Raw genomic sequence first — 25,531 nt, forward strand, 5'->3', positions numbered from 1 at the left:
CATTGAACAAGCATGGAAACAATGTTTAAAGCCTTTACAATGAAGATCTGTGAAGTTATTTGGATTTTTACAAATTATCTTTGAATGACAGGGTTCTGAAAAAGGGACATTTCTTTTTTTGCTGAGTTTACATTGGAGACTGCCACTTAAATACTGTTGTCAGTGTGTAATACCTTGTTAATTAAATGTAAGTATAGTGGCTGGTGGGGCTCTACTTGGGAAGCTTGGGTCCACCGAAAGACTGAAGTGAGATGAGTGGAGGCACCACACATACTTCAGGGAAGTGTCTGATGTACTCCCAGCCACCTCATCCCAAACAATCCACCTGCATGCTAATATTGCATATTTTTTCTATTTGTTCAAGACTCATTCAAGATTTTAGATTCCCTAAAACATGATCACTTTTGAAGTGTTTGTATGATGATTACAGATAGTCGTTGGATTTAATGAAAATCCTATGAAATACCCTGTAGGGGGCGCTGAGAGAACAATAATTCTCCTGTGTTTCTCCTTTCTCCACTGCCATGCTCTGCTCCGTGACCATGCTCATTTATCAGACCAAAGAATGATAGAGAGACTAAGAAAAACATTTGTATAGTTTTATTCAAACAATTTATACCATATAATATATTTTCTCAGGACAAACACTTCACCACAGTTCAGGCTAAAGGGATCCAGCCAGCACAGCAGTCATCCTAAGCGAAAGGGTCTGGAAGTTTGGATAGTTACCAATTGTGTTCCTATTGACAGTCTAGCCCAGGACATCTCCAAACATACTCAAGCCCAACCCCAAACAAAAAAAAGTGAACTTGGAAAGTCTGGTGCATTGACTGTGTCACAAATAATAGGGTGATGTCATCATTAACATTTCCCAGCAGTGTTTCACTAGTTCAGGGCGTGTTGTCCTTCTCCATGATTCTGTGCACCACCTCAAGTGACTCAGAAGCTGCGTTCACACTGCCAGCCTAATTCTGATATTTGTTTTATTTACTGGTCTTTTGACCAATCGGATCAGCCTTGAAAAAGATCTGATGTGATTGGCCAAACTACCAATTTGTGGAAAAAAGGTCAGAATTGGGCTGCCTGTGTAAACACAGCCATTGTACCACTGCTCATAGGATTACTTGCAAATTACTCACTACTCCATGGTTCCCTCTGCTCATGACAACTTGCTTGTTTATCATAAAAATAGGTCCTGTTCCTTGGATAGTGTAACCGGTCTGGTCAATTTAACCCTAATTAGTCATGTTTCACCCCTCTTTAAGTCATCCTGGTGAGGGACTGGGGAAGTTCCTGGGTCTATGATGTCTGAAGTCAAATGTAACAGTCACCTTCCTTACATAAGAGAATGCTATTACACATCCCCATCAACAGACCACATTAACAGTCCACCCAACAAGCAATCCAAACCCATGTCAGTAGGATCATGTCTGTGGACCTAAAAAAGGCACGCTTCGGAAACGAGCAAATGTTAACTTGAAAGTTTTGAGAACAAAGTAAAACAATGTAAATGTGGGAGTGACAGCAAGTCCTATAATGGATCAATAAAAACATTTGTTGAATTTTTTGGTTGGATATTTGAGTCCAAGTACTTCAGCTTAATTTCACTCTATACATCAGTCTTACTCTTGATTCAACATACAGAAACAGATTGGTACAAATTAGTAAACAATGTCTTTACTCCAGATTGTAACAATATTTTTATGCTATTACTGGAAAATGCATTTGATTGTAACAGGTTCTTGTGTTAAATATCTAGTGCAGTCAGTGTATATCAAAACTAGCTTCGCTTGCCATCTTCTGTTCTGTGACAATCCTGAGAAATCCACCAGATATACTTAATGTGCCAACAGAACGATCCTGACTCATAACTTCACATACATTTTGAGCAGTCTCTTGAAATTGCAGTAACATCATGAAACTAGAAGCAGAGCTATCCATTTCAAGACCTCTGATACAAAGAAATAAGATTCCCCAGATCAGCATAGGAAATAAAATAAACCATAATTTACACAACCCAAATGTAAAACATAAAACGTAATACAACAAGCACATCTAGCACTTCAATAAGAACACACAGGACATGAATTTGGATGAAAGGGGGTAAGACAGCAGAGTTAAGTACCCTATTGGGACCTCCTGAACTGCTCACATATTCCATTCAAGTGATAACCAAATGATTTAGATCTGTGGAGGTAAGGTAGGACAAAGCAACCACACACACAGAAAATACAAAAATGAACATTCTCTCATTTGAGCACTTAACTATAAAATATAGGTGCATACTTGCATCCACACACACGCATTTACACTTGACTTCGCGTTATACATTTGTCGTTCATTAAAACTAATCTCACGTTGTTCGACATATATTGATAGAAAAAAAAGAGAAAACATTTCAATGAAAACACCTAAGCAAACCAGTGATGAGATCAAAGTGCAATGAGATTGTGAAACCTACGTACTGCAGCCAGCTGTATACCTACAACATGGAGGGGGTTGTTTAGGAGAATGACCCCATGACCTCTGTCACTTCTCCACTGGAACATTCTGAGTTTCGACCTTCAATGCGCCAGGTCAGTGTGGCTGGCACTCAGGTCACGACTCTTTCTCAGATGATTATTTCGCTCCTAGAGTGGGCAGCAGAGAGGGCATAGGGTTCAGAATAGGTTGAAGAACTAAAGAGAAACAGTTCATGTACACATTACAGACAAAATATCCTTCACATTTCCATGGAGAAAAGGTCTGTTTTGCTTGAATATGGAATACAGACATGAAGGGTTCATGATTGATTACTGTTTAAGTATTTGGGGGAATGTAGTATACAATATAAATGAGATGCCAATATGCTGAAATCTGGTGCACTATTGTATTCTGCAGTCACACCCTTATCGTATGGTAGGTTGGCAGAACCAATATCCCACCATGTAGAATGGTACCGTGGTCCAGTGATGCATATTCTCAAATAAATCCAGTCAGATTTATCGTGGTGAACAATCGATAGCAGTCAGTTTATAAAAGGATTAACATTGGAGTCAATTCATGTAGAACGTTGCAAGTAGAATTTTGAATGGTTGCTGTTGATCATCTGGTTACAGACTACTTATACCTGGTTCACCTTAAGTCTAATTTCCTCATTGCAGCCACATAAATCAACCGTCAGAAGGTATAATTACCTACATTTACTGTGCACATCATTCATTACTGTGAGTTGTGACTAAGGGCTTATAGATTAGTGTACACACAATGAGAAACATGTTAGTCATTACATTAGTGACCAGTTTCTGAGATGACTGCACAGGTGGACAGGGGCAAGGGACAGCTTGACCACAGATCACAACCAAGAGGACCATTGGGGAATTGTTGTTTCATAAAGTCTCAGATAGTGTGTAAGAAAGAGGGAGGAAGATAAACACAGGGGATGGTGAGGGAGAAGAGACCCAGAAAAAAAATGGGGAAAGATTGAGTGACGTGAAAGATGGAGCGAGAGAGACAGTTAGGCTCCTTACTTGGTAGAGGTCTCCGGTAGCCTTGTCCACCACGTTTAGAACACCCAGTGAGCTGGCTCGCTTCATGCTGCACCCAGAACAGTGGCATGCAAGGAGATGTCAGTGAGAGCCGGGTTGAGGGGTCAAGAGTGAGGAGAGGGACATGTGGCCCATGAAGATGGTATGTGGGTTAATAACAAAAATGAGACTCACTCACGGGTTAGTTTCCTCAGACAATGCCCCGACACAAATACATAAAGCCATCTCTATGAGCTAAATCATAACATATGGGTTAAAGGACACACTTAACAAAAGTTGAAGAGAGTGTGACAACAAATTGATTAAAGGGAGTAGTATTCGGTTCATTGAATTCTATTGATACGGCGCTCTACTAGATTAGAAAGGTCATTATAATGGGGTTAAATCGTCATTGATAAAGAGTTAGGAACGTTAAAATGGTCTGAGGGATAGAAAGAGCAGAAGAGGAAAACGAGTCAGAAAACAGAATGTCAACAAACAGATGAGGCATGCAGTAGCCATTCACTTGGAAAAGTTTATTAGTCAGAAATAAAAACACAGCATAGATATGTATTAGAATAATAAAGTAAAACAAAATGCCCATGCAGACAAAAATAAATTCACCAAAAAAACACTGATATTTGCACCTTGTAGTTTAAAAATTGTGAAAAAAGGAAAACAAATAAAATATGGCTTTCATATGCAGGCATTTCAAAGCAGGCAATTAGTAGTAGTTTGGTCATCTAGAGCTCTTAATCATTCTCTATTTAGTCCTGTCTCTAGGCCAGATTGTCTCTCACAGCTGATTAAGAGTACTCTGTGTACACATGGCCGCGGGAAGTTGTTTTGCGTTGTGTGTATGTGAGTATTTTTTAATAATGGCCTAGTTCACTATTTTTGTGGAAAAACAATTATTATTATTTTTAAAGCAGATGTTACTTTTTATACAAATTATAAGGACATAAAATAGAGAAGCTCACTGCTGACTGAGGCACGAGGAGTCAGAGTCCTCTGTAGTTTCAGAATCAGTCCGACTTGCTCTGCCTGTCAGCTCAAAGCACTTCCCTCACTGGACATATCCACACAGGCACTGTAGTCTGGAATAGTACCCTGTTTCTAGAGCGTGACATTGAGCCAGTAAAAGTCTGTACCAGTCACAGTATGTGGCATTCATAGTGTATGACAGTGAAAATACACAAGTAACAGGCTCTTGAATGTGTTAGTTAGTGCAACCCCCAGTAGTTCATTAGCTGTGCCAAACAGGACTCAGAGTTACACCAGAGTTAACCCACAGCAGAGTAGAGATCCCTCCAGAAGCAGGGTGGCTTAGTCTTTTCTGGGGCTCCCGAGTGGCGCAGCATCCCAGTGCTAGAGGAGTCACTACAGACCCTGGTTCGATTCCAGGCTGTATCACAACCGGCCATGATTGGGAGTCCCGTAGGGTGGAGCACAATTGGCCCAGCAACATCTGGGTTAGGGTTTAGCTGGGGTAGGCCATCATTGTAAATAAGAATTTGTTCTTAACTGACTTGCCGAGTTAAATAAAGGTTAGATACAAAAAATATTTGTTGTATTTATAAACTTTATTGTAACCTTTATTTAACTAACTGTGCATGAAGGGGTCAAAGGTGAGGAGAATAGTTACCCAGAGTTTTTGGGGTCCCACTCCCGTGTGCTGCTGCCCTTCAGCTTGCGGACCAGTTTCTCACTGCTGCGGCGAATAGAGGCACGGAGTTTACTGAAGGAGCCGCTCCGCTTCAGAGAGCCGGAACCGTCCTGATGAGAGAGGTCAGAGGGTTACTTTCACACTCACATCTTGCATACACACAGATAGAGACAAACATGCATGCAGAGTTGCACAAACCAACACACAGTACAGATATGCACGCACGCACACAATCAAAATACAGAGAATTGGCTGAGCAACTTCTTCTGTCTGCATATGTGATGGACTGTGCATGTGCTTGTTTTTGCATGTGCATCCGATTAGACTCTCTGTTGAGACAAAACATGTCGGCCTCATCCGTGCGCTATTCAGAAATGATGCTATAATGAAATTAGAGAAGCCCTTCAAAAACATTGTATAAAGTTATGCTCACAATAGTTCTCTTGGGTCAACAGAGCAGAGCAATGTAAATTCCTTCTAAAGGTTTTCATGCTTTATTCATTCAAGGTAGCAATATCCATCCTGCTATGTTTGATCAGATCTTGGAGTAACAGCTTTTCATCCTCTGTGGTTATTCACACAGCTCTGACCCCTAACCTCTGACCTGTCCACTAGGACACCACCATGGAGAAGAGAAGGAAAAGGACGGGTCACTTTACCATGGTCCCGGAGTTGACCTCTACCATCAAGATTTAGACACACACACACACACACACACACACACACACACACACACACACACACACACACACACACACACACACACACACACACACACACACACACACACACACACACACACACACACACACACACACACACACACAAAGAGAGAGAGCACACAAAGAGGCTACAGGCAAAGATGTGGGTGAGCAAAGACTTACGTTTTATTAGAAGTTAAGAGATACATACTATAAGAAGCACAGACAGGACAGAGTAGATTAGTAGGAGCCATGAAGAGAAGTGTCCAGATTCCCCTCTGCAGAGTGAGGCATGTCCCACTCCTCTGTCCTATACCCCCCCTCTACACTCCCCATCCCCTCCCACCATCTGGCTCTGTATACACAGGAGCTGCATTGTCTTCTGACACTCCCTCCTGATCAGGACATGACAACACCGTTAAGTTTGACATCAATAGGACCATATGGAGCATAGGATCAAACACTACTAAAGAAACTCGACAGCAGCCTAGAGCCACCACGGTACTCTGAGGGAGCATACGGGATGATGATAAATGCCACCAACTCATAGAATTCACAGTATGTTAGTTAAATCACTACGAGCAAAAGCAGACCGGTATGCATCATTACTTCTAGTAAATGCTGGAAACGCAACACCACACATACCCCACTGAGAGATAGAACAGATAGAGTGAGGAGACAGAGTATTTAAGTACAGCAAAGAGCAAGATAAGGTAATGGCAGGAGGCAGGAGTGGCTTGGTTTGGTTCTGAGACATAGAGCCCAGCCCCCCTGGTCCCATTGACAGTGGATAGGAGGATAGAACTAGGGACAGCTTGGCCCAGTAGAGTCACCAGACAGACAGCCCAGAGGAGGAGAGAAGAGCCTGAAGAGAAGACACAACTGCAAAGCTGGAGGGGTGGCAGGCGAGCTGGCGTCCGTCATGCAGAAGACAAGTACTTAGAAGCACAACAAGGCATCTGGGATTATGCCTGCCGGTCAGACAGGGTGAAGAGAGGGAGGAAAAAAGAAAGAGAGAGGGAGACAAATTAAAGGAATACCAAGAGAGGCAGAAGAGGTTATTGAAAAACAGATGAAGATGAGGTAGAGTAAAGTGAGAAAATGAGGAAGAGAAGGAAAGCAGAGCAAGTCAGACAGACAGCAGAGGTCAGCCAGTGTTTCCCCTACAGAGACAGTATTTCTCCAGGTAGGGCTGTGGCGGTGCTTTACAACTGCAGAAGGCATCAGCGCTCAAAATTAGCAACAGCTAAAGAGATTTATAGGGCAAAGGAAACTATAAGCAACCACACAAATCCAGGGACCAAGGGTAAAGTAAAAACAGTAGCCTAAAAACTAATTGAGGAGTGAATTAAATCAGTCCTTATGTCACTTGAATCCCTTATCAAGTGCATCCAACTGACACAAAGGCAGCATGGATTTGGAATTGCTCATATGACCTCAGAGCCTAAATTGTCAGTTAAAGTATCTCTCAATACACTGAGGTCCTAGCCAGTATGAGCTAACCAGTGTCCTGGTCATGATGGTAAATTCGGTAGTTGTGTAATTTGGAAAGTGAATGAATAGAACTATAGTTAATGAATATAACAGGCTCAATTCAGCCGATCTAAAAAACGGTGAAGTTAATCCACAAAACAACCAACAATGTGACTGACTATAACCCCAAAATAAACTAAAACGACTGCCTGTGTGTTCTAACCCAGTTAGGTTTCTATAATAAACATGAGTCAATTCCCTGTACGAAGCCATCAGCCATTTTCCACTGCCAAGTTCAGAGGACCTGAGGCTCATCCATGGGCAAATCAAATCAAAGCTCCGGAAAACCCCAAAAAGACGACTAACAAAAGGAAAACAGGACTAAAGTGGGTGACAGAACCCACCCAAACAAAGCAGAAGTGAAAGGGGTATTCTTGGAGAGATACTGTGTCTGGGGAACAGTCTGTCTTCTAGCACACTTAAATCATACTTACACACACACAGTAGTACAGGTTTTACTCAGAGAGGAAACAACAAGTTAGCCCACCACAGCACTGCATGCACAGACAAAGGGATGCAGACAGTAAATACACACTCAGAATCAGCTAGAATAATGGGACAGATTGTACAGGTTGAACGCTGTCCCACCACTCTGGCTGGTAATAATCACAATCATCATACATGTTTAAGTCTGTCCATCCATCCTTACCAGTATGTACTATGTGTGTCTGACAGAGGATTCAGCACTACACGCCCCACACACAATGGGCAGGAGAGGCACATAGAGTACAGACAGTACAGTAAACACAAACACACATGATGGAAGTGTCAGAGGGACATTGAAGATGTACAGTACAGAGCCCACATGCATCAGTAGTGATGAGAACATGAATGAGTCACCATGGCGACAGAGGTGTTGTTTAACACACAGGTTAGTGTCTGACTGAGACAGTCCGATAGGTGAGCAGTACAGTGGAGAACACAGGTTACGAATGTGCCTGAGCCCAGTCTCCCCGGAGCCTTGAGCTGAGGGCACACCAGGCAGGCAGGGGACTCCAAGGAGGAGATGCTGATTGGTTGTCTTGGGCACTACGGCTACTGTTGCTATGGGAGCAGGATAGTTCTGAATAGCAGACTACAGCAGAGAGTGTGGTGTGCTTTGCAAACATATGCTGTGACCAAGAGGACTTTACTGCAGTAATCGGATAGAGCCAGTGAGAATAGCATACAGTTGTCAGAGTAATGCATGGAAAGGACGAGTTTGTTGTGTGCAATATACTGTTTGCTGAAAACAAAATAGAACCATACAAAACATATGGCTTCTATACTAGACACAGTAACTTGCTGGCACAAAGGTCTGATAAGTAATTTTATGTAAGCAGCTTGAGTATTCACTCAGTTGAGGACTATAAGCATGAGTGTAGACTAGAAGCATTAGTGTAGAACAGAGGAGGTGATTATAACTACAAACTGGCCAGACAGTCAATCAGCATTATAACCTTAGCTATCACGCAAATAATATGGAATCATATAGAATCTAGGACATTTACCACCAAGGTTACCACTGGCAACTCAGTCCTCATCAAATAATTGACAAGTTGTAGAGGATATGCACTTTAAGAGTAGGTACGAAATAACTTTAAATGTTCAGTAATATCCTCCTTGACAGAAGCCACTGTTCACTGCTCATTAGTAGATTAAATAAATCATCAATTGTAATGTATAATCTTAACATTGATCATTTCAAGAGACGTTTTCAAAGCAAATTGAGAAATCAGATGAGATATTAATCACAAAGCCAATCATATCAAATATTTTCCATCCCAATTGGGCTTTTCTCTTGGAGGATCTAAGGGGTGTGTCTGTACCCCTTCCTACTCACTGTGTGTGGCCTGGGCTGTGTACTGTACTTACCCCGTTCCACTCCACGCTCATACTCACTTCCTCGCCCCCGTCCGGGCCACTCTCATACTTGACCGTGGCGTCGGAGGTCAGGCTCTCACGGCTCCACTGCTTCTCCCGCGCCTCTGGCTCACTCAGAACATCCGCCACACGCTGTTTGTGCACCGTGTCCAGACCCTGGCCATGTGGACAGGAAACGCACACACACACTTTCAGTGATCAACATCACATCATGTGTTGGATTTTGTTATGGATTGGTTTACAACAGATGAAAACCAAGACCTGCTAGTATTTCAGTTTAGACAGCTGGACCAACAATTCTCCTCCAGTCTGTTCACATACCCGGTTTCACATGACCCTGGGCTGGCAAATCTATTATTCAGGCAGGTAAGTGGCAGAAGAGGACAGTGGTCACACCTGTTTTCTGGAACGCATAGCGGCCTCTTCTAGGGTCTCTGCCGCCTCAAATTTACCCTGCCGCTTGTAGAGGGCGCCCAGGTTCTTCAGGGTGGTGGTCACTGTGGGGCTGGGGCAGACATTATAAAACACATCATGAACTAATGTAATCACATACAGGACCATAGGCATACCACTATAGTTTCCATACTTAATACTGACCTGTCTACTTTACAGGCTTTGTACCAGCCTCCATACTCTCCGAACGGGGAGCCGTCCAGCTGCTTTCCCTAGAGATGAACCACCACATCCATCAGTTGTCAGGATTTAAGGACTTGAAACGCTAATGACAGAAATCTAACACCATAGTAAAATGGTTGGTCATTAATTAACAGCCTAAATATTCCAGCTAATTCTTGAAAAATGACACGGAACCATGAAAGGAGATTTGGATTACACCAGATATGAAAATATGAAATGAGCTGATTTGAGAGATCGTTAATGCGGCACCAAAATACATGAGTGTTTAGTGGTGGTAAATTGAGAGATTACGGTCGGTCACGATTTCTTCTACAGCCGTCTAAATCGATAAACCTTTCACACCGTGACGGAAACACTTTCCCCTGTCAGTTGTGAAAGTTAATCCACAGCATCAGCAGTGACTAATACCATGGCTCTTAGTGAAAGTGGACTCTCCATCATCCACACCACACACACACACACACACACACTCTCTCACCTTGCTCTGTTCCTCTCTCTCCTCTGCATGCATCCAAATGGGTTTGTTCTCGTCTGCAGTCAGAGACAAACAACGTCCAACCATCAGACACACGCAGGTCAAAAGAAAATATTGACTGACATTCAGGCAGACAGCAGGGTATGGTCTGGCTCAAACCATTAGAACAATTAACTGAAAGGTCACTGTTGTTTTCAGAAGCTTTTCAACTAAAATGATGACAGCAGCGTGAAAACATTCACCTTTACATCAAACGACAGACGATACTTGATTGCTGTGTGTGTCTTACCGTCTACAGAGCCAAACTCCCTCTCATGTGCACGGGTAAGGATCTCTTTGTACAGAGTTTCAGCCTGCTTGAACTTCCCCTGCTTCAGGTAACAGGACGCCTGTGATAGGATGAGAGAGAGCGAATATGAATATGTAAGAATATGACCTTCAAAACGTCAGAAACTCTTCTTCTCATAACTCATTCTAAAATGTGCAGTCATCACACAAAGCCAGTGATCTCTTAACCCCTATGTGACCCTCTCACCAGGTTGTTCTTGGTCTTGGCCACGTTGGGGTCGTCAGGGCCCAGTTTGGTCTGGTAGATCTCCAGGGCCCGCTGGTAGTAGTACTCCACCTCCTCGTACTTGCCCTGGTTCTGACACAGCAGGGCCAGGTTGTTCAGCTGCTTGGCCACATCTGGGTGGTCCTTACCCAGAACCTGGGTAGGAGAAGATGGGGGGAGGCCATGTTAATATAACAAAACAGTGAGTAATAAAGCAAGAATGGTTCACGCTAATCAAAGCATCTCAAAGTGAAAGGATGAAAAGGGAATATTTATAACAACAGAAAGAGACCCCATCACCATTCATTTGGACAGAATAATAGTCTCAGTTCTGTCCTTTATGTGATCTGGCTGGACCATTAGATAGGCGGGTGAAGTCAGACGATGTTACTGGGGAACTTTTTAGAGAGTCCCTCCCTCCTCCTCCTAATCTTCATCCCTAGGGGATAAACCAAGGACTGAGGCAGCTCACACAGTGGGAAAAGCGCTTGCTATTAAAAGAGAGAACTGCAGGAAAATTCCTCCTGCATCAGCAAAGCCTTCTTCCTTCCTCTGTTGCCGAAAGCTGGGTGGCATATCTCTAAGCTCAAGAGAGAGAGCTTTATCATCAGTTTAAGAAGTGGAGAATATAAATAAAATGTCTCCGCTGTCCTTAAGCTCTAGCACAGACGACATCACAGAGGAAGTAGACGTGTCATTCTTAGCACAGAGGGAGAATGAGAGGAAAAGGCACAAAGGGAGAGAGTGAAACAGAAAGGGAGATGGATAAATAGAGACCCTGCACTTTGCATCTCCAGGACTGCTGAGCTTCTCCTTTATAAGCATCCCATTTTGTGCAGCCAAAAATAATGAACCCTCCCAGGACTTAACTCTCTCCAAAGTCACAGTTCCTCTTTGAACAACACAAATCTTATAGGGAGGCTTGGGAGGAGGGAGCGAATGCAGGGGAGAACATATAGACAGAAAATAAGTATAAAAAGTTGTGTTTGACTAAGAGGAAACTTTCGAAGGAACAGCAAAGTTCTTTGAAACTTGAGCAAGATATATTTGGAGAGGAGCGGGAATCAGGAGCGTTCTGCAGTGTTAGCACTCCATTCCCACAATGCCTTGTAGTGACCAGCGCCCTCTGACCCACCTTCTCCCGGATCTCCAGAGCCCGCTTGCAAAGTGGCTCCGCCTCTTTGTACTTCCCCCGTTTCCCGTAGAGCACGGCCAAGTTGTTGAGTGTAGCAGCCACCTGACACACACACACACACACACACACACACACACACACACACACACACACACACACACACACACACACACACACACACACACACACACACACACACACACACACACACAGAAATAGAAAGAAAACACTCTTAGGACAGCCTTAAATCATCTGTGCATGTATAATTGACTGTCCACAAAGCTCAACCACGGCAGCAGAGTGCAACTGATCTGGTGAATTTAACCAATTAGAGGTGTAACCGACAGATGAGAGGAAGACAAAGAGGGGAGGCACGAAGTGATTACTGCTATTTAATTATATCCCAATCAGCAGGATGAATCTCCACCACGTGCATTTCACTCAGACCACCAGACCACTGAGACCACAGAGGGACCCACAGTGACCTTTGATTTAGACTAGGGTGGTCTGGGGCCCACATGTGACAGACACGAGGGGGTGATAGAGAGCCTAACCTCTGCTGCTCTGAGTGTGCACTGAGGGAACTGGAGGTCCAGGGAGAGTCAGAGTCACAAGCCTGTTGAGGTCGGCACAGTTAGTGGACCTTCCTGGCTGGCTGGTTACAGAAATACTGCTGAGACCCAGAGTGATGAGAAACCACACTCACCGCTGGATGGTCCCTGCCCAGAGTTTTCTCCCTGATCGCCAGAGCGTCATTCAGCAGGTTGGCTGCCTCTTTGTATTTGTTCTGGTCCCTGATAGAGGAGAGAGAAAAAGAGAGAGGACTCATGGGGCATGTTACCGTGGTTTCTCTGACAGTGAGGCCTATTACCACAGGGCAGTGTTGTAGTACTTAAGTCCAGGACTCTGACTTCACTCGGACTAAAGTCGTGATTTTCATATTGTTGGAAAGCAACTTGTATAAATTATTCGGACACCACGGACTCGACCTCGAGGTTTAGTGACTTGACTACATCACTGCCACGGGGTCTCAAGTACAAGTTTGACAACATTGGGGATCATAACCAAGTCTCTCCCCACATAAATAACCATTTTGTCCAACACAACGCTTTGCTATGGACAAATGTTTTGTCTTGGATAGACCCATATTAAGTATTGTCAGGTTTAAAAACATGCATTGCAATCAATGATTCTTCCCATTTCCCAGAACTTGCAGCTGACAATTCTTACTATACAAGCTGACATCTTGTCGAATCAGGATCAAACATACACCAAGTGTACAAAACATTAGGAATGACATAGACTGACCAGGTGAATCCAGGTGAAAGCTATGATCCATTATTGATGTCACCTGTTAAATCCACTTCAATCAGTGTAGATGAATGAGAGGAGACGGGTTAAAGAAGGACTTTCTGAGCCTTGAGACAATTGAGACATGGAATGTATGTGTGCCATTCAGAGGGAGAATGAGCAAGACAAAAGATTGAAGTGCCTTTGAACAGGGTATGGTAGTAGGTGCCAGGCGCACCGGTTTGAGTGTGTCAAGAACTGCAACACTGCTGGGTTTTTCACGTTCAAAAGTTTCCCATGTGTATCAAGAATGGTCCACCACCCAATGGACATCCAGCCAACTTGACACAACTATGGGAAACATTGAAGTCAACATGGGCCAGCATCCCTGTGGGAACGCTTTCGACATCTTGTAGAGTCCATGCCCCAATGAATTAAGGCTGTTCTGAGGGCAAAGGGGGTGCAATGCAATATTAGGAAGGTGTTCCTAATGTTTTGTACACTCAGTGTATATTGACTATAATTGATCCACAGCCAATACCAACCACCACGACCCACCTCCCCACCCCAGAGCCCCTTCCCCAGGCTGACCTGTAGACCAGGGCCAGGATGTTGAGCATGGTGGCCACGTCAGGGTGGTCGTGTCCGGATGTTTTTTCCAGGTCCTCCAGGGCCTGTTTGCAGAGGGGCACGGCCACCTCGTAACGGCCCTGGGAGGCGTACTGGATCACCAAGTTGTGAAGGGTCCTGAGGCGAGCCGGGATCTCATAGCCACCCTGCTGGGCGGCGGCTGCTGCTGCACTACCGTGGGGCTGCTGGACTGGAGACACACAGAGGAGGAGGGGCGAGGGGTTAACATAACATAAACTATACACACACACACACATGCACGCACGCACAAAATTACTGGTAGAGTGGAGAAACTGAGACACTGTACAGGCACATATGAAGTATGTTGGGTCGGGAAACAATCCAAATGTCTCATATCACTGCATGAGAGATTGTGTGAAAATATGTACGGTTGAGGTGTGTGTGTTATAAGCAAGAGGTCTGGAAATCACCTGATTGGGTTTCTCATTCGAGGCCCACAGCTCTGTACTGACTCTGAAGGAGGACCAATGGGCTGAAGAAGCAGTGGTCCTCTGCAGTAATAACCCTCACCACCACACCCAAAGTACCAAAAATGTCTCTCTAGTAACAAATGATCCCAGGTGTTCCATAGAGCTAAGACTGTTGGCAAGTTCGCGACAGGAATGACAAATTCTATCGACAAGCATGGAAAAGCTAGGGCTGGCACAATTACTGTGTAACCGACGGTTACGGATGAAGGCCGTCATGACAATAAAATAACCGTCAAAATAAATATACACACACAGGGTCATTCAGAAAGTATTCACACCCCCTTCCACATTTTGTTGTGTTAAAATGGATTAAATTAAGATTGTGTGTGTCTCTGGCCTACACACAATACCATGTTTACAAATGGATTAAAAATGAAAAGCTGAAATGTCAATAAGTATTCAGTTGAACATTTGATAACAAGTCACATAATAAGTTGCATGGACAGTGTGCAATAGTAGTGCTTAAGATGCATTTTGAATGACTACCTCATCTCTGCACCCCACACATACAATTACAGTATTTGTTAGGTCCCTCATTTGAGGAGTGAATTTCAAACAAACATAGATTCAACCATAAAGACCATAGAGGTTTTCCCATGCCTCGCAAAAATGGGCACCTATTGGTAGATGGGAAAAAATGTAAACAGCAGACATTGAATACCCCTTTGAGCATGATGCAGTTATTAATTCAACTTTAGATGGTGTATCAAAACACCCAGTCACTACAAAGAAACAGGCGTCCTTCCTAACTCAGTTGTGTGACAGGAAGGAAACCGCTCAGGGATTTCACCATGAGGTCAATGGTGACTTTAAAACAGTTACAGTTTAATGGCTGTGATAGGAGAAAACTGAGGATGGATCAACAACATAGTTACTCCACAATACTGAACTAATTGACAGATTGAAATGAAGGAAGCCGGTACAGAATCAAAATATTCCAAAACATGCATCCTGTTTGCAACAAGGCAGTAAAGTAATACTGCAAAAACTGAATACAAAATGTTATGTTTTGGGGCAAATCCAATAAAACACATGACTGAGTATAACTCTCCATAATTTCAAGCAAAGTGGTTGCTGCATCATATTATGGGTATGCTTGTAATCGTTAAGGACTTGGGAGTTTTTCAGGATACAAAAGAAACGGAATGGAGCTAAGCACGGGCAAATTCTGCCTGGTCCGATGAAACCCGGTTCCTGTTGTGTCATGCTGATGGCAGAGTCTGGATTTGGCATAAGCAACATAAGTCTATGGCCACATCCTGCCTGGTGTCAATGGCACAGCGGTGATCTAATGGTGTGGGGAATATTGTCCTGGTACACGTTAAGTCCCTTAATACCAATTGAGCAACGTTTCCATGTCCAAAGAATTCAAGCTGTTCTGGAGGCAAAGGGGGGTCCGACCCAGTAGTAGATGGGTCTACCTAATAAAACGGCCTTTGAGTGTATGTATATACATGTCACGTTCTGACCATCGTTCGTGCGTGTTTTCCTTGTTTTAGTGTTGGTCAGGACGTGAGCTGGGTGGGCATTCTATGTTGTGTGTCTGGTTTGTCTATTTCTATGTTTGGCCTGATATGGTTCTCAATCAGAGGCAGGTGTTAGTCATTGTCTCTGATTGGGAACTGATGATTTGTGTTGGGTTTTGTGGGTGATTGTTCCTGTCTTTGTGTTTGTGGCACCAGATAGGACTGTTTTGGTTTTTTCACGGTTCTTGTTTTGTAGATTGTTGTACTTTCATCTTTATTAAAGATACACAAAACTAACCACGCTGCATTTTGGTCCGCCTCTCTTTCCCCAGAAGAAAACCATTACAATACAGTGCCTTTCGTAAAGTATTCAGACCCCTTAACTTTTCCCAGATTTTGTTACATTACAGTCTTATTCTAAAATGGATTAAAAATAAATAAATCCTCAGCAATCTACACACAATACCCCATAATGACAAAGTGAAAACAGGTTTTTAGAAATGTTATGTATTAAAAATAAAAAACAGAAATACCTTATTTACATAATTATTCAGACCCTTTGCTATAATTGAGCTCAGGTGCATCTGGTTTCAATTGATCATCTTGGAGATGTAACTACAACTTGATTGGAGTCCACCTGTGGTAAATTCAATTGATTGGACATGATTTGGAAAGGCACACACCTGTCTATATAAGGTCCCACAGTTGACAGGACCCTGGACACAGCCGGGGGAGTATCATTGTAACAACTCGTTGGACTAGTTAACTGTAAGGTTGCAAGATTGAATCCCCAAGCTGACAAGATAAAAATCTGTTGTTCTGCCCCTGAACGAGGCAGTTAACCCACCGTTCCTAGGCCATTCCTAGGTCATTGAAAATAAGAATGTGTTCTTAACTGACTTGCCTAGTTAAATAAAGATTAAATAAAAGGTGAAAAAAAATAATAATACAACTCCACCAAATTGGTGTCCAAAAATACTGATTGTTATGAAAACTTGAAATCGGCCCTAAATAATCGGCCATTCCGATTAATCGGTCATCCTCTACTGGAGACCTGAAAATAGCTGTGCTGCAACGCTCCCCGAACAACCTGACAGAGCTTGAGAGGATCTGCAGAGAAGAATGGGAGAAACTCCGCAAATACAGGTGTGCCAAGCTTGTAGAGTCATACCCAAGAAGACTGGAGACTGTAATCGCTGCCAAAGGTGCTTCAACAAAGTATTGAGTAAAGGGTCTGAATACCTAAATCTAATACGTTTTTAAATTAGCAAACTTCAAAATTATTATTTTTTACAGTTTTTGCATTGTCATTATGGGGTATTGTGTGTAGACTGATGAGGGAAAAAAAACTATTGAATACATTTTAGAATAAGTCTGTAACCTAACAAAGTGTGGAAAAAGTCAAAGGGTCTGAATACTGTCCGAAGGCACTATATATTTATATTATTTTTGTGAGGAATGAACAGCTAACTGAAGACGGGACTGCCGGGCATTCGTGCGGTTGAGCCTGTTCTGGTTGTGTCACGTTCGTCATAACGAGGAGACCAAGGCGCAGCGTGAGATGAATACATTCTTCTTTATTTAAACGAAGAACACTAAACAAAATGAACGTGAAGCTGTAAACACGAGTGCTGACATGCAACTACACATAGACGATAACCCACAAAACCAAAATGGAAACCTGAATAGGATCCCCAATCAGAGACAACTATAAACAGCTGCCTCTGATTGGGAACCAATTCAGGCCTCCACAGACCTACATATACCTAGACATACTAAAACCCCATAGATATACAAAAACCATAGGCAGGACAAAAACACCTAGACAATGCAAAAACTACACCAACCACCCTTGTCACACCCTGACCTAACCAAAATAATAAAGAAAACCAAAATAACTAAGGTCAGGGCGTGACAGGTTGTCAATAGTTAGCACAGCCACAAAGTCATGATTATGGCTAAACTCCACCTATTTCTACAAAGGAACTTCTTAAAATCTTAATTTAAACTAACCACAATGCTAACCTTATGCCTAACCTTAAATTAGGACCAAAAAGCAATATTTTTTTACAATATACACAAAGGTTTTAGAACACCACAGGTTTTTCTTGATTTTACTTTTTTATACATTGTAGAATAATAGTGAAGACATCAAGACTATGAAATAACACATAGGGAATCATGTAGTAACCAAAAAGTGTTAAACAAATCAAAATATATTTTATATTTGAGATTCTTCAAATAGCCACACTTTGCCTTGATGACAGCTTTGCACACTCTTGGCATTGTCTCAACCAGCTTCACCTGGAATGAGTTCCCACATATGCTGAGCACTTGTTGGCTGCTTTCCCTTCACTCATATAACCAATCCTGACATTGTGGCTGTGGTAACTCGTGACAAACTGCCAACCCATTATTGACTTGAATGGGAATTCCTGTTGTATTCATTCTATTTCTATGGCAGCACATGCAGTGCGGTTATTACAGTCATTAATTACTTCATTTGGCTGGCCAATTACGGTCATCCAAAATTCCATGATCGTCACAGCCCTTGGCAAAGCCAAACATATCCAATAGACGTGAAAAGGTAGCGCTGCTTGGCAAAAAGGTCACTCACAAACACGTCACTTGTCATGGTCTTTTCACTTCATATATGCGAGGACAGGAACAAACGTTCACTACACTGTAACTACCTAAAACTAGCTATGCTCCATCTACACTACATGACCAAAAATGTGGACACCTGAACATCTCATTCCAAAATCATGGGCATTAATATGGAGTTGGTCGCCCTTTGCTGCTACAATAGCCTCCACTCTTCTGGAAAGTTTTTCCACTAGATGTTGGAACATTGCTGTGGAGACTTGCTTCCATTCAGCCACAAGCATTAGTGAGGTCGGGCACTGATGTTGGGCGATTAGGCCTGGCTGGCAGTCGGTGTTCCATTTCATCCCAGAGGTGTTCGATGGTGTTGAGGTCAAGGCTCTGTTCACGCCAGACAAGTTCTTCCACATCAATCTCTGCCAACCATTTCTGTATGGACCTCGCTTTGTGCATGGGGCGTTGTCATGCTGAAACATGAAAGAAAGGGCCTTCCCCAAACTGTTGCCGCAAAGTTGGAAGCATAGAACCATCTAGAATGTCATTGTATGCTGTAGCATTAAGATTTCCCTTCACTGAAACTAAGGGGCCCAGCCCGAACCATGAAAAACAGCCCCAGAAGACTATTCCTCCTCCACCAAACTTTACAGTTGGCACTATGCATTCGGGCAGGTAGCGCTGTCCTGGTATCCACCACACCCAGATTAGACTGCCAGATGGTGAAGCGTGATTCATCACTCCAGAGAACACGTTTACACTGTTCCAGAGTCCAATGGCGGTGAGCTTTACACCACTCCAGCCGACGCTTGGCATTGAGCATGGTGATCTTAGGCTTGTGTTCGGTTGCTCGGCCATAGAAACCCATTTCATGAAGCTCCCAATGAACAGTTATTGTGCTGATGTTGCTTCCAGAGGCAGATTGGAAGTTGGTAGGGAGGGTTGCAACCGATAACAGACAACTGTTATGCGCTACAAACTTCAAATTAAGACCTTTAAAAAAAAAAGGTCTATACAATAGTCAGCGGTCCCATTCTGCGAGCTTGTGTGGCCAACCACTGAACCGTTGTTGCTCCTATACGGTTCCACTTCACAATAACAGCACTTACAGTTGACCGGGGCAGCTCTAACAGGGCAGAAATTTGACAAACTGACTTGACGGTAAAGGTGGCATCCTATGACGGTGCCACATTGAAAGTCACATACTTATGTAATCCTAGTGTAGCTGGAGACAAGCAATTAAACCATCTCCACCACTGCAGTGAGAGGGACCTAAGTCATAAGAGTATTTCAGGGAGGTACCAGTCAGGACAGGAGAAGAGTCTAATCCACTTCACACTACACAGACAGACATAGAGCCCTGTCTCAGTCAGCTCTGCTTCATGTGGGGGCAGGATTAATGTGAGCGCACTCAGGAGCATTTGACGCTTGCCTCCCCCGCATTCTGGAGAACTTCCTGGCACGACCCACTCTTTCCTTTGATCCTCTCTTTCGTTCCCTCTCGCTCTTCAGATTGTGCTCATTAAGCAGGCAGAAACTTGGAATAAAATAAAGTATTAACAGCCCAATACAAACACAACAAAGGACTAGAGAGATCCTGCTCCTCTCTCTCTCTCTCCCTCCTCCATATCCCTGTCTGCATCTTATTAGCTCTCTATGTGGTGGAGCAATTACTGGAGATGTACCCTTTAAATCCCTGCAATATGTTACTTATGCAGATGAATGATGCTTTTTTACCCATTTGCTGGAAGTGGTTCTGTGTAGGATCATTATACGATATTGTACGTAGGACCCCTTTGCTTAAATTTGTCAATAAATGCCCAGCTTAGTGGGCGGTGGGTGTTGTCCCTCTGCCTGAGATCCTCTCATGTACATGCTGGTTGCTGGAGTGAACCCAACCTGGTGACTGTGTGATCTGGCTCACTGGGTCCATTTCCATTTGTCCTGCCTCCACACTCAACCAGCTCTGACTAATAGCACTTTAAAGCTCATAGTGATACATACTTTCAGACCAACAGGAGGAGAAATGGACTAGTTAATGTGTTGGAGGGAGTGGGAGGGAATGTAGGAAGTAGGAACAAGGAGAGGCAACGTGAGGTGAGGAACAGAGAAAGACATGGGTACAAGAAGAAGACTCACTGCCTGGAGGTTGGTCATCCTGGTCGTCTGGGAACAGATCATCCAGATTCTCTTTACTGGAGTCAGAGTCCTTCTCCTCCTAACAGAGGAAAACAGGGAGGAGAGATGATTGTTATTGTCATTCAGTGTAAACCAGGCAAATTAAATGCGGTGGTGTGAGTCAGTCTGTGTGTGTGTGTGGGTTAACTCACCGATGGCAGCAGGTCCTTATCGTACTTCTTCAGCTGGTTCATGAACTCCAGGTGTTTCTTCTCCTCCTCCAGCTGAGCCACACTCTGCTCGCTCTTCTGCAGCTTCTGCTGGGTGCCTGCCAGCTCGTCCCTCAGCCACTGGTTCTCCTGGCACAGCCGGCGCACCTGTGCCCGCAGCTTTTGCTTCTCCGACTCCACCGAGCTCAGGTGGCCCGACAGCGCCATCATCACCTGGACCAAACACAGCGAGGGGGTTAGGGGTGAGGCAACTGGGCAAAAGGTCCAAAGGGTGCGGAAGAACACTGAGAAGACTAGTAGTAAATAATTCATGGATAATCCTTGGTTGTAGTCTGATTTACTGACACAGTTCATTTAGGTGGTAGGTGCCTGTGGGTTCTCCATCTAGCTGTCTAATTTGAAAGTTCATTAGATTAGATCCCAGAGGGCTCGAGCTCTCCCCCAGCCTGAGGCGTGTAGCCTACAGTGTACTAACCTGTGCCTCGCTCAGGCCCAGCTCCAGCATCTCCAGGGACTTGCGGATCATGAGGGACTTCTCCTCCACCAGGACTCCCTGGTCATCCTGCTTCAAGCAGTGCAGCGTGTCCAGAAGGCCCTCCAGGATGGAGTTGTGTTCCTGCTTTAGAGCCTCCAGACCCTGGATCACCTGCTTGGTCCTGGAGATGATCTCATCCTGGGACAGCTTCTCCCCAGGGTCCTCCTCCTCCTCCTTCACACACACCATGGCAGACATGTTCTCACGCATCCTGTAGCAGTCACACAGAAGAGGAATGGATTTAGTTAAAAATGTAGAAGTAGAAGTATGAATACCCTAGCCCTCTATTTCACTGTTGCTAAATGCATATGCATATCAGTTTACTCCTGGCTGTATCCCAATGTGTTACAGACTAATAAACTTCTGCTTGATCTTAACTTCCGTCCTCACAGTTGTGCGGCATATTACATTTTATCATCAGACAGCCTTTCCAGCATCCAGCCTACTCTTATCTATTGAGCATTTCTTAATCAATATGCGCCTCAGTGTACCTGTTTCTGCGTGGTAAAATCACTAGGTTTATTGCACAAAGTGTGCTTATCAACCAATGACACACATGCAAGCAGGGCTTTTGAGAAAAGAAAGAGGAGTGCCTGGGCGATGTATTGGAAGACCTTCTGCTCTGACTGCTGCCTGTCTGTCAGTTTAAACAGAGCCCAGCTGAGGTGTTGACAATGTAGATATGCCTGGACAGATCAAGCGCTTGGGTCTAGAAGGTTCTATCTACATTTTTGTCAAAATGTAGTTATTGACATAACCTTGTTCTGTTCAATGTTCTCTTCCTTTACTGAACAAAAATATAAAACTCAACATGCAACAATTTCAAAGATTTTACTGAGTGACAGTTCATAGAAGGAAATCAGTCAGAAATAAACTCATTAGGCCCTAATCTATGGATTTCACATGACTGGGTAGGGGTGCAGCCATGGGTGGGTGGGCCTGGGAGGACATTAGCCCACCCACTTGGCAGCCAGGCCAACCAACTGGGGAGCCAGGCCCAGTCAACCAGAATGAGTTTTAACCCACAAAAAGGGCTTTATTACAGACAGAAATACTCCTCAGCAACCACTCCCCACCCCCCCTCAGACGATCCCACAGGTGAAGAAGCTGGATGTGGAGGCCCTGGGCTGGTGTGGTTACATGTGGTCTGTGGTTGTGATGCAGGTTGGACTTACTGCCAAATTCTTGAAAAGCAACGATAGAGAAATAAACATTCAATTCCCTGACAACAGCTCTGGTGGACATTCCTGCAGTCAGCGTGCTAATTGCACACAGCACTCCCTCAAAACTTGAGACATATGTGGCATTGTGTTTTGTGATAGAACTGCACATTTTAAAGTATCCTTTTGTCCCCAGCACAAGGTGCACCTGTGTAATGATCATGCTGTTTATTCAGCTTCTTGATATACCACATCTGTCTATTGGATGGATTACCTCAGCAAAGGAGAAATGTACCAAATTTGAGAGAAATAAGCTTTTGGTGCATATTGAAAATTACTGAGATCTTTTATTTCAGAGCACGAAACCAACACTTTACATGTTGTGTTTATATTTTTGTTTAGTGTATTTTCATCATGAGCAAAATCTATTGCTTTCCTACTGAAAGTTGCAAAGAAATTGTGATCCATTTAATAAAACACAAGAGACCAGCTAAATTAATAAAAGTATCAGGACCAACAGCATCTAGGGGACAAAACTTGATACATTCACATTCATTTATGGTAAATAATACAAGCGACTTAAATAGTAATTTTTCTGAACGGGAGGGAAAAACCCCACCATTTTATTCTTCATGTCTTACTCATTGTTAGGTTAGAATCGTGGTCCAAATCGAATGTTAGGTCATATATTTATTTAAGATATGAATCCTGTAAATGAAAATGGCCAATTTGGGTACAATTAATTAGCTTAATTTCTCAGAGATCAAATTATATTTCAACAAATTGTTTCGGGAACGCTGATCTTATCCGTTTCTAACTACATAAACGATTTCAGAACAATCTGAGATGGTGCGTGTCAAAATCCTCTTTCTTGTGTTTTTTGAGGTGGAATGACTCATCTTAGTCATGGTCCTCCTCATCACCAAATGGATTGACCTAGGGTCCTCTTCATTTTAGCCAATCACTATGGTACTAAAATGAATAAGAAACACTATGGCACGTTTATATAAGGCGCTATTCACTGATAGAAACTGCCAACAACCATGGTAAATTAAAACAACATACACCCCTGGAGTCGTAAATCACACATGAAACTAACAAACACCATCTCTCTGTATCAAACTTCCAAGTAGAAATCATTGCTGCGCAGTCTGCATTTGTCATGCTGCGGGCAGTCAGGACACACAACTTTGGGATAAAAAAACGTTTTATTTGGAAACGGTCGTCTTTCCGCTTTAGCCTTCCTATTGTATTAAAAACACCTCTGTCGCTTTATTCGCACACTCAGCATTCGCCGCTTCAAGTTCAGGAGCCAACCTCTTATACAGTATATGTGGTCTCAATGAAACTGGAAGCATAGAATTAGCGCACATAGAACACATCTAGCGCTTCTTAGACTTGCTTTCAATGAGAATGACAGATTTATAACTCATATTTCTATAGGTATTTGGTCAGTTCGCCCAAAATGTTACATTATTGCAGCTTTAAAATTTACGCTATAGTTTACTACAGTGTCTGTAAATAAATATTAATAATGGAAAGAAGTGGAGGGCGCTCAACCAACATAAGTCGAGGTGCAATCAAAAATATATAATTGAAAAGGCGCAACACACACATACCATGTTGAGCGAGTGTTGCCCTTTTCAATAAATGTTGATTACCCATTTACTTGTCTCTGCCTGCAAATCATCACACTCCTAAAAAGATAGGCTATAGCCTATCTTTTCCTCTCCTAGTTGGGCGTGCGAGATCAGGTGCGCAAGTGTTCTCAATTAAATAGAGTAGGCCGATGCATGTACGGAGAGGCACGGGGCTGTTATCTTTCCAAGGAAATTAACTTCCTAAATTAGAGCCTGGTTAAAGATCAGGTTTTAGGGATCAGGCAAAAGTAGTGATTACCGATATTGCATTTCGCTACACTTGCAATAACATCTGCTAAATATGTGTATGTGACCAATACAATTTGATTTATATCTGCCAATATATTATTTTTTTAAGAGGTGGAATGAAAAATACATAAAAAAATATTTTACAAATTGTGTTCCAATGGATTAACAGACACACTAAATTCTGATTTCTTAACAAAATATAAAAATGCACACTACTGGTCAAAAGTTTTGGAACACCTACTCATTCAAGGCCTTTTCTTTATTTTTACTCTTTTCTACATTGTATAATAATAGTGAAGACATCAAAACTATTAAATAACACACATGGAATCATGCAGTAACCAAAAACAAAGCATTCAACAAATCAAAATATATTTTATATTTGAGATTCTTCAGATAGCCACCCTTTGCACATGCTTGGCATTCTCTCAACCAGCTTCATAAGAATGCATTTCCATTAACAGGTGTGCCAAGTTAAAAGTTCATTTGTGGAATTTCTCTCCTTCTTAATGCATTTGAGCCAATCAGTTGTGTTGTGACAAGGTAGGGGTGGTAAACAGAAGACAGCCCTATTTGGTAAAAGACCCAAGTTCATATTATGGCAAGAAAAGCTCAAAAAGGCAAAGAGAAACGACAGTCCACCATTACTTTAAAGACATGAAGGTCAGTCAATACAGAATATTTCAAAAACGTTGAACGTTTCTTCAAGTGCAGTCGCAAAAACCATCAAGTGCTATGATGAAACTGGCTCTCATGAGGACCACCACAGGAAAGGAAGACCCAGAGTTACCTCTGCTGCAGAAGATAAGTTCATTGGAGTTAGCAGCCTCAGAAATTGCAGCCCAAATAAATGTTTCATGGAGATCAAGTAACAGACACATCTCAACATCAACTGTTCAGAGGAGACTGTGAATCAGGCCTTCATGGTCGAAATTCTGCAAATAAACCACAACTAAAAGGACACCAATAATAAGAAGAGACTTGCTTAGGCCAAGAAACATGAGCAATGGACATTAGACTAGTGGAAATGTGTCCTTTGGTCTGGAGTCCAAATTG

The 25,531-nt window shown here is 43.0% G+C and overlaps 1 protein-coding gene across 13 annotated transcripts in view; it reads right to left on the minus strand.

The window, feature by feature from the left end:
* Nucleotides 1–585: 585 nt before the first annotated feature.
* Nucleotides 586–25,531, minus strand: part of LOC118362597 (kinesin light chain 1-like) — a 34,036-nt gene continuing 9,090 nt past the window's right edge. For 2 of the 13 annotated variants that reach the window (XM_035743040.2, XM_035743038.2), the window contains exons 2-16: nt 21,367–21,637; nt 20,874–21,104; nt 20,683–20,761; nt 13,950–14,178; nt 12,775–12,862; nt 12,069–12,170; nt 10,916–11,089; nt 10,670–10,769; nt 10,384–10,436; nt 9,867–9,934; nt 9,666–9,774; nt 9,261–9,425; nt 5,152–5,282; nt 3,510–3,576; nt 586–2,630 (exon numbers count right to left, since the gene is read on the minus strand). In XM_035743040.2, coding sequence (XP_035598933.1) covers nt 2,565–2,630; nt 3,510–3,576; nt 5,152–5,282; nt 9,261–9,425; nt 9,666–9,774; nt 9,867–9,934; nt 10,384–10,436; nt 10,670–10,769; nt 10,916–11,089; nt 12,069–12,170; nt 12,775–12,862; nt 13,950–14,178; nt 20,683–20,761; nt 20,874–21,104; nt 21,367–21,636 — 1,932 coding nt within the window. In that variant the 5' untranslated portion in view covers nt 21,637 and the 3' untranslated portion in view covers nt 586–2,564. Of the gene's footprint in view, nt 2,631–3,509; nt 3,577–4,009; nt 4,991–5,151; nt 5,283–6,037; nt 6,845–8,055; nt 8,093–9,260; nt 9,426–9,665; nt 9,775–9,866; nt 9,935–10,383; nt 10,437–10,669; nt 10,770–10,915; nt 11,090–12,068; nt 12,171–12,622; nt 12,685–12,774; nt 12,863–13,949; nt 14,179–20,682; nt 20,762–20,873; nt 21,105–21,366; nt 21,638–25,531 lie in introns of those variants that run through there. The other 11 variants (XM_035743041.2, XM_052486327.1, XM_035743043.2 and 8 more) reach the window with 11 other exon arrangements.

Source organism: Oncorhynchus keta, chromosome 29 (genome assembly GCF_023373465.1).
Source record: "Oncorhynchus keta strain PuntledgeMale-10-30-2019 chromosome 29, Oket_V2, whole genome shotgun sequence".
NCBI classification, from domain to species: Eukaryota; Metazoa; Chordata; class Actinopteri; order Salmoniformes; family Salmonidae; genus Oncorhynchus; species Oncorhynchus keta.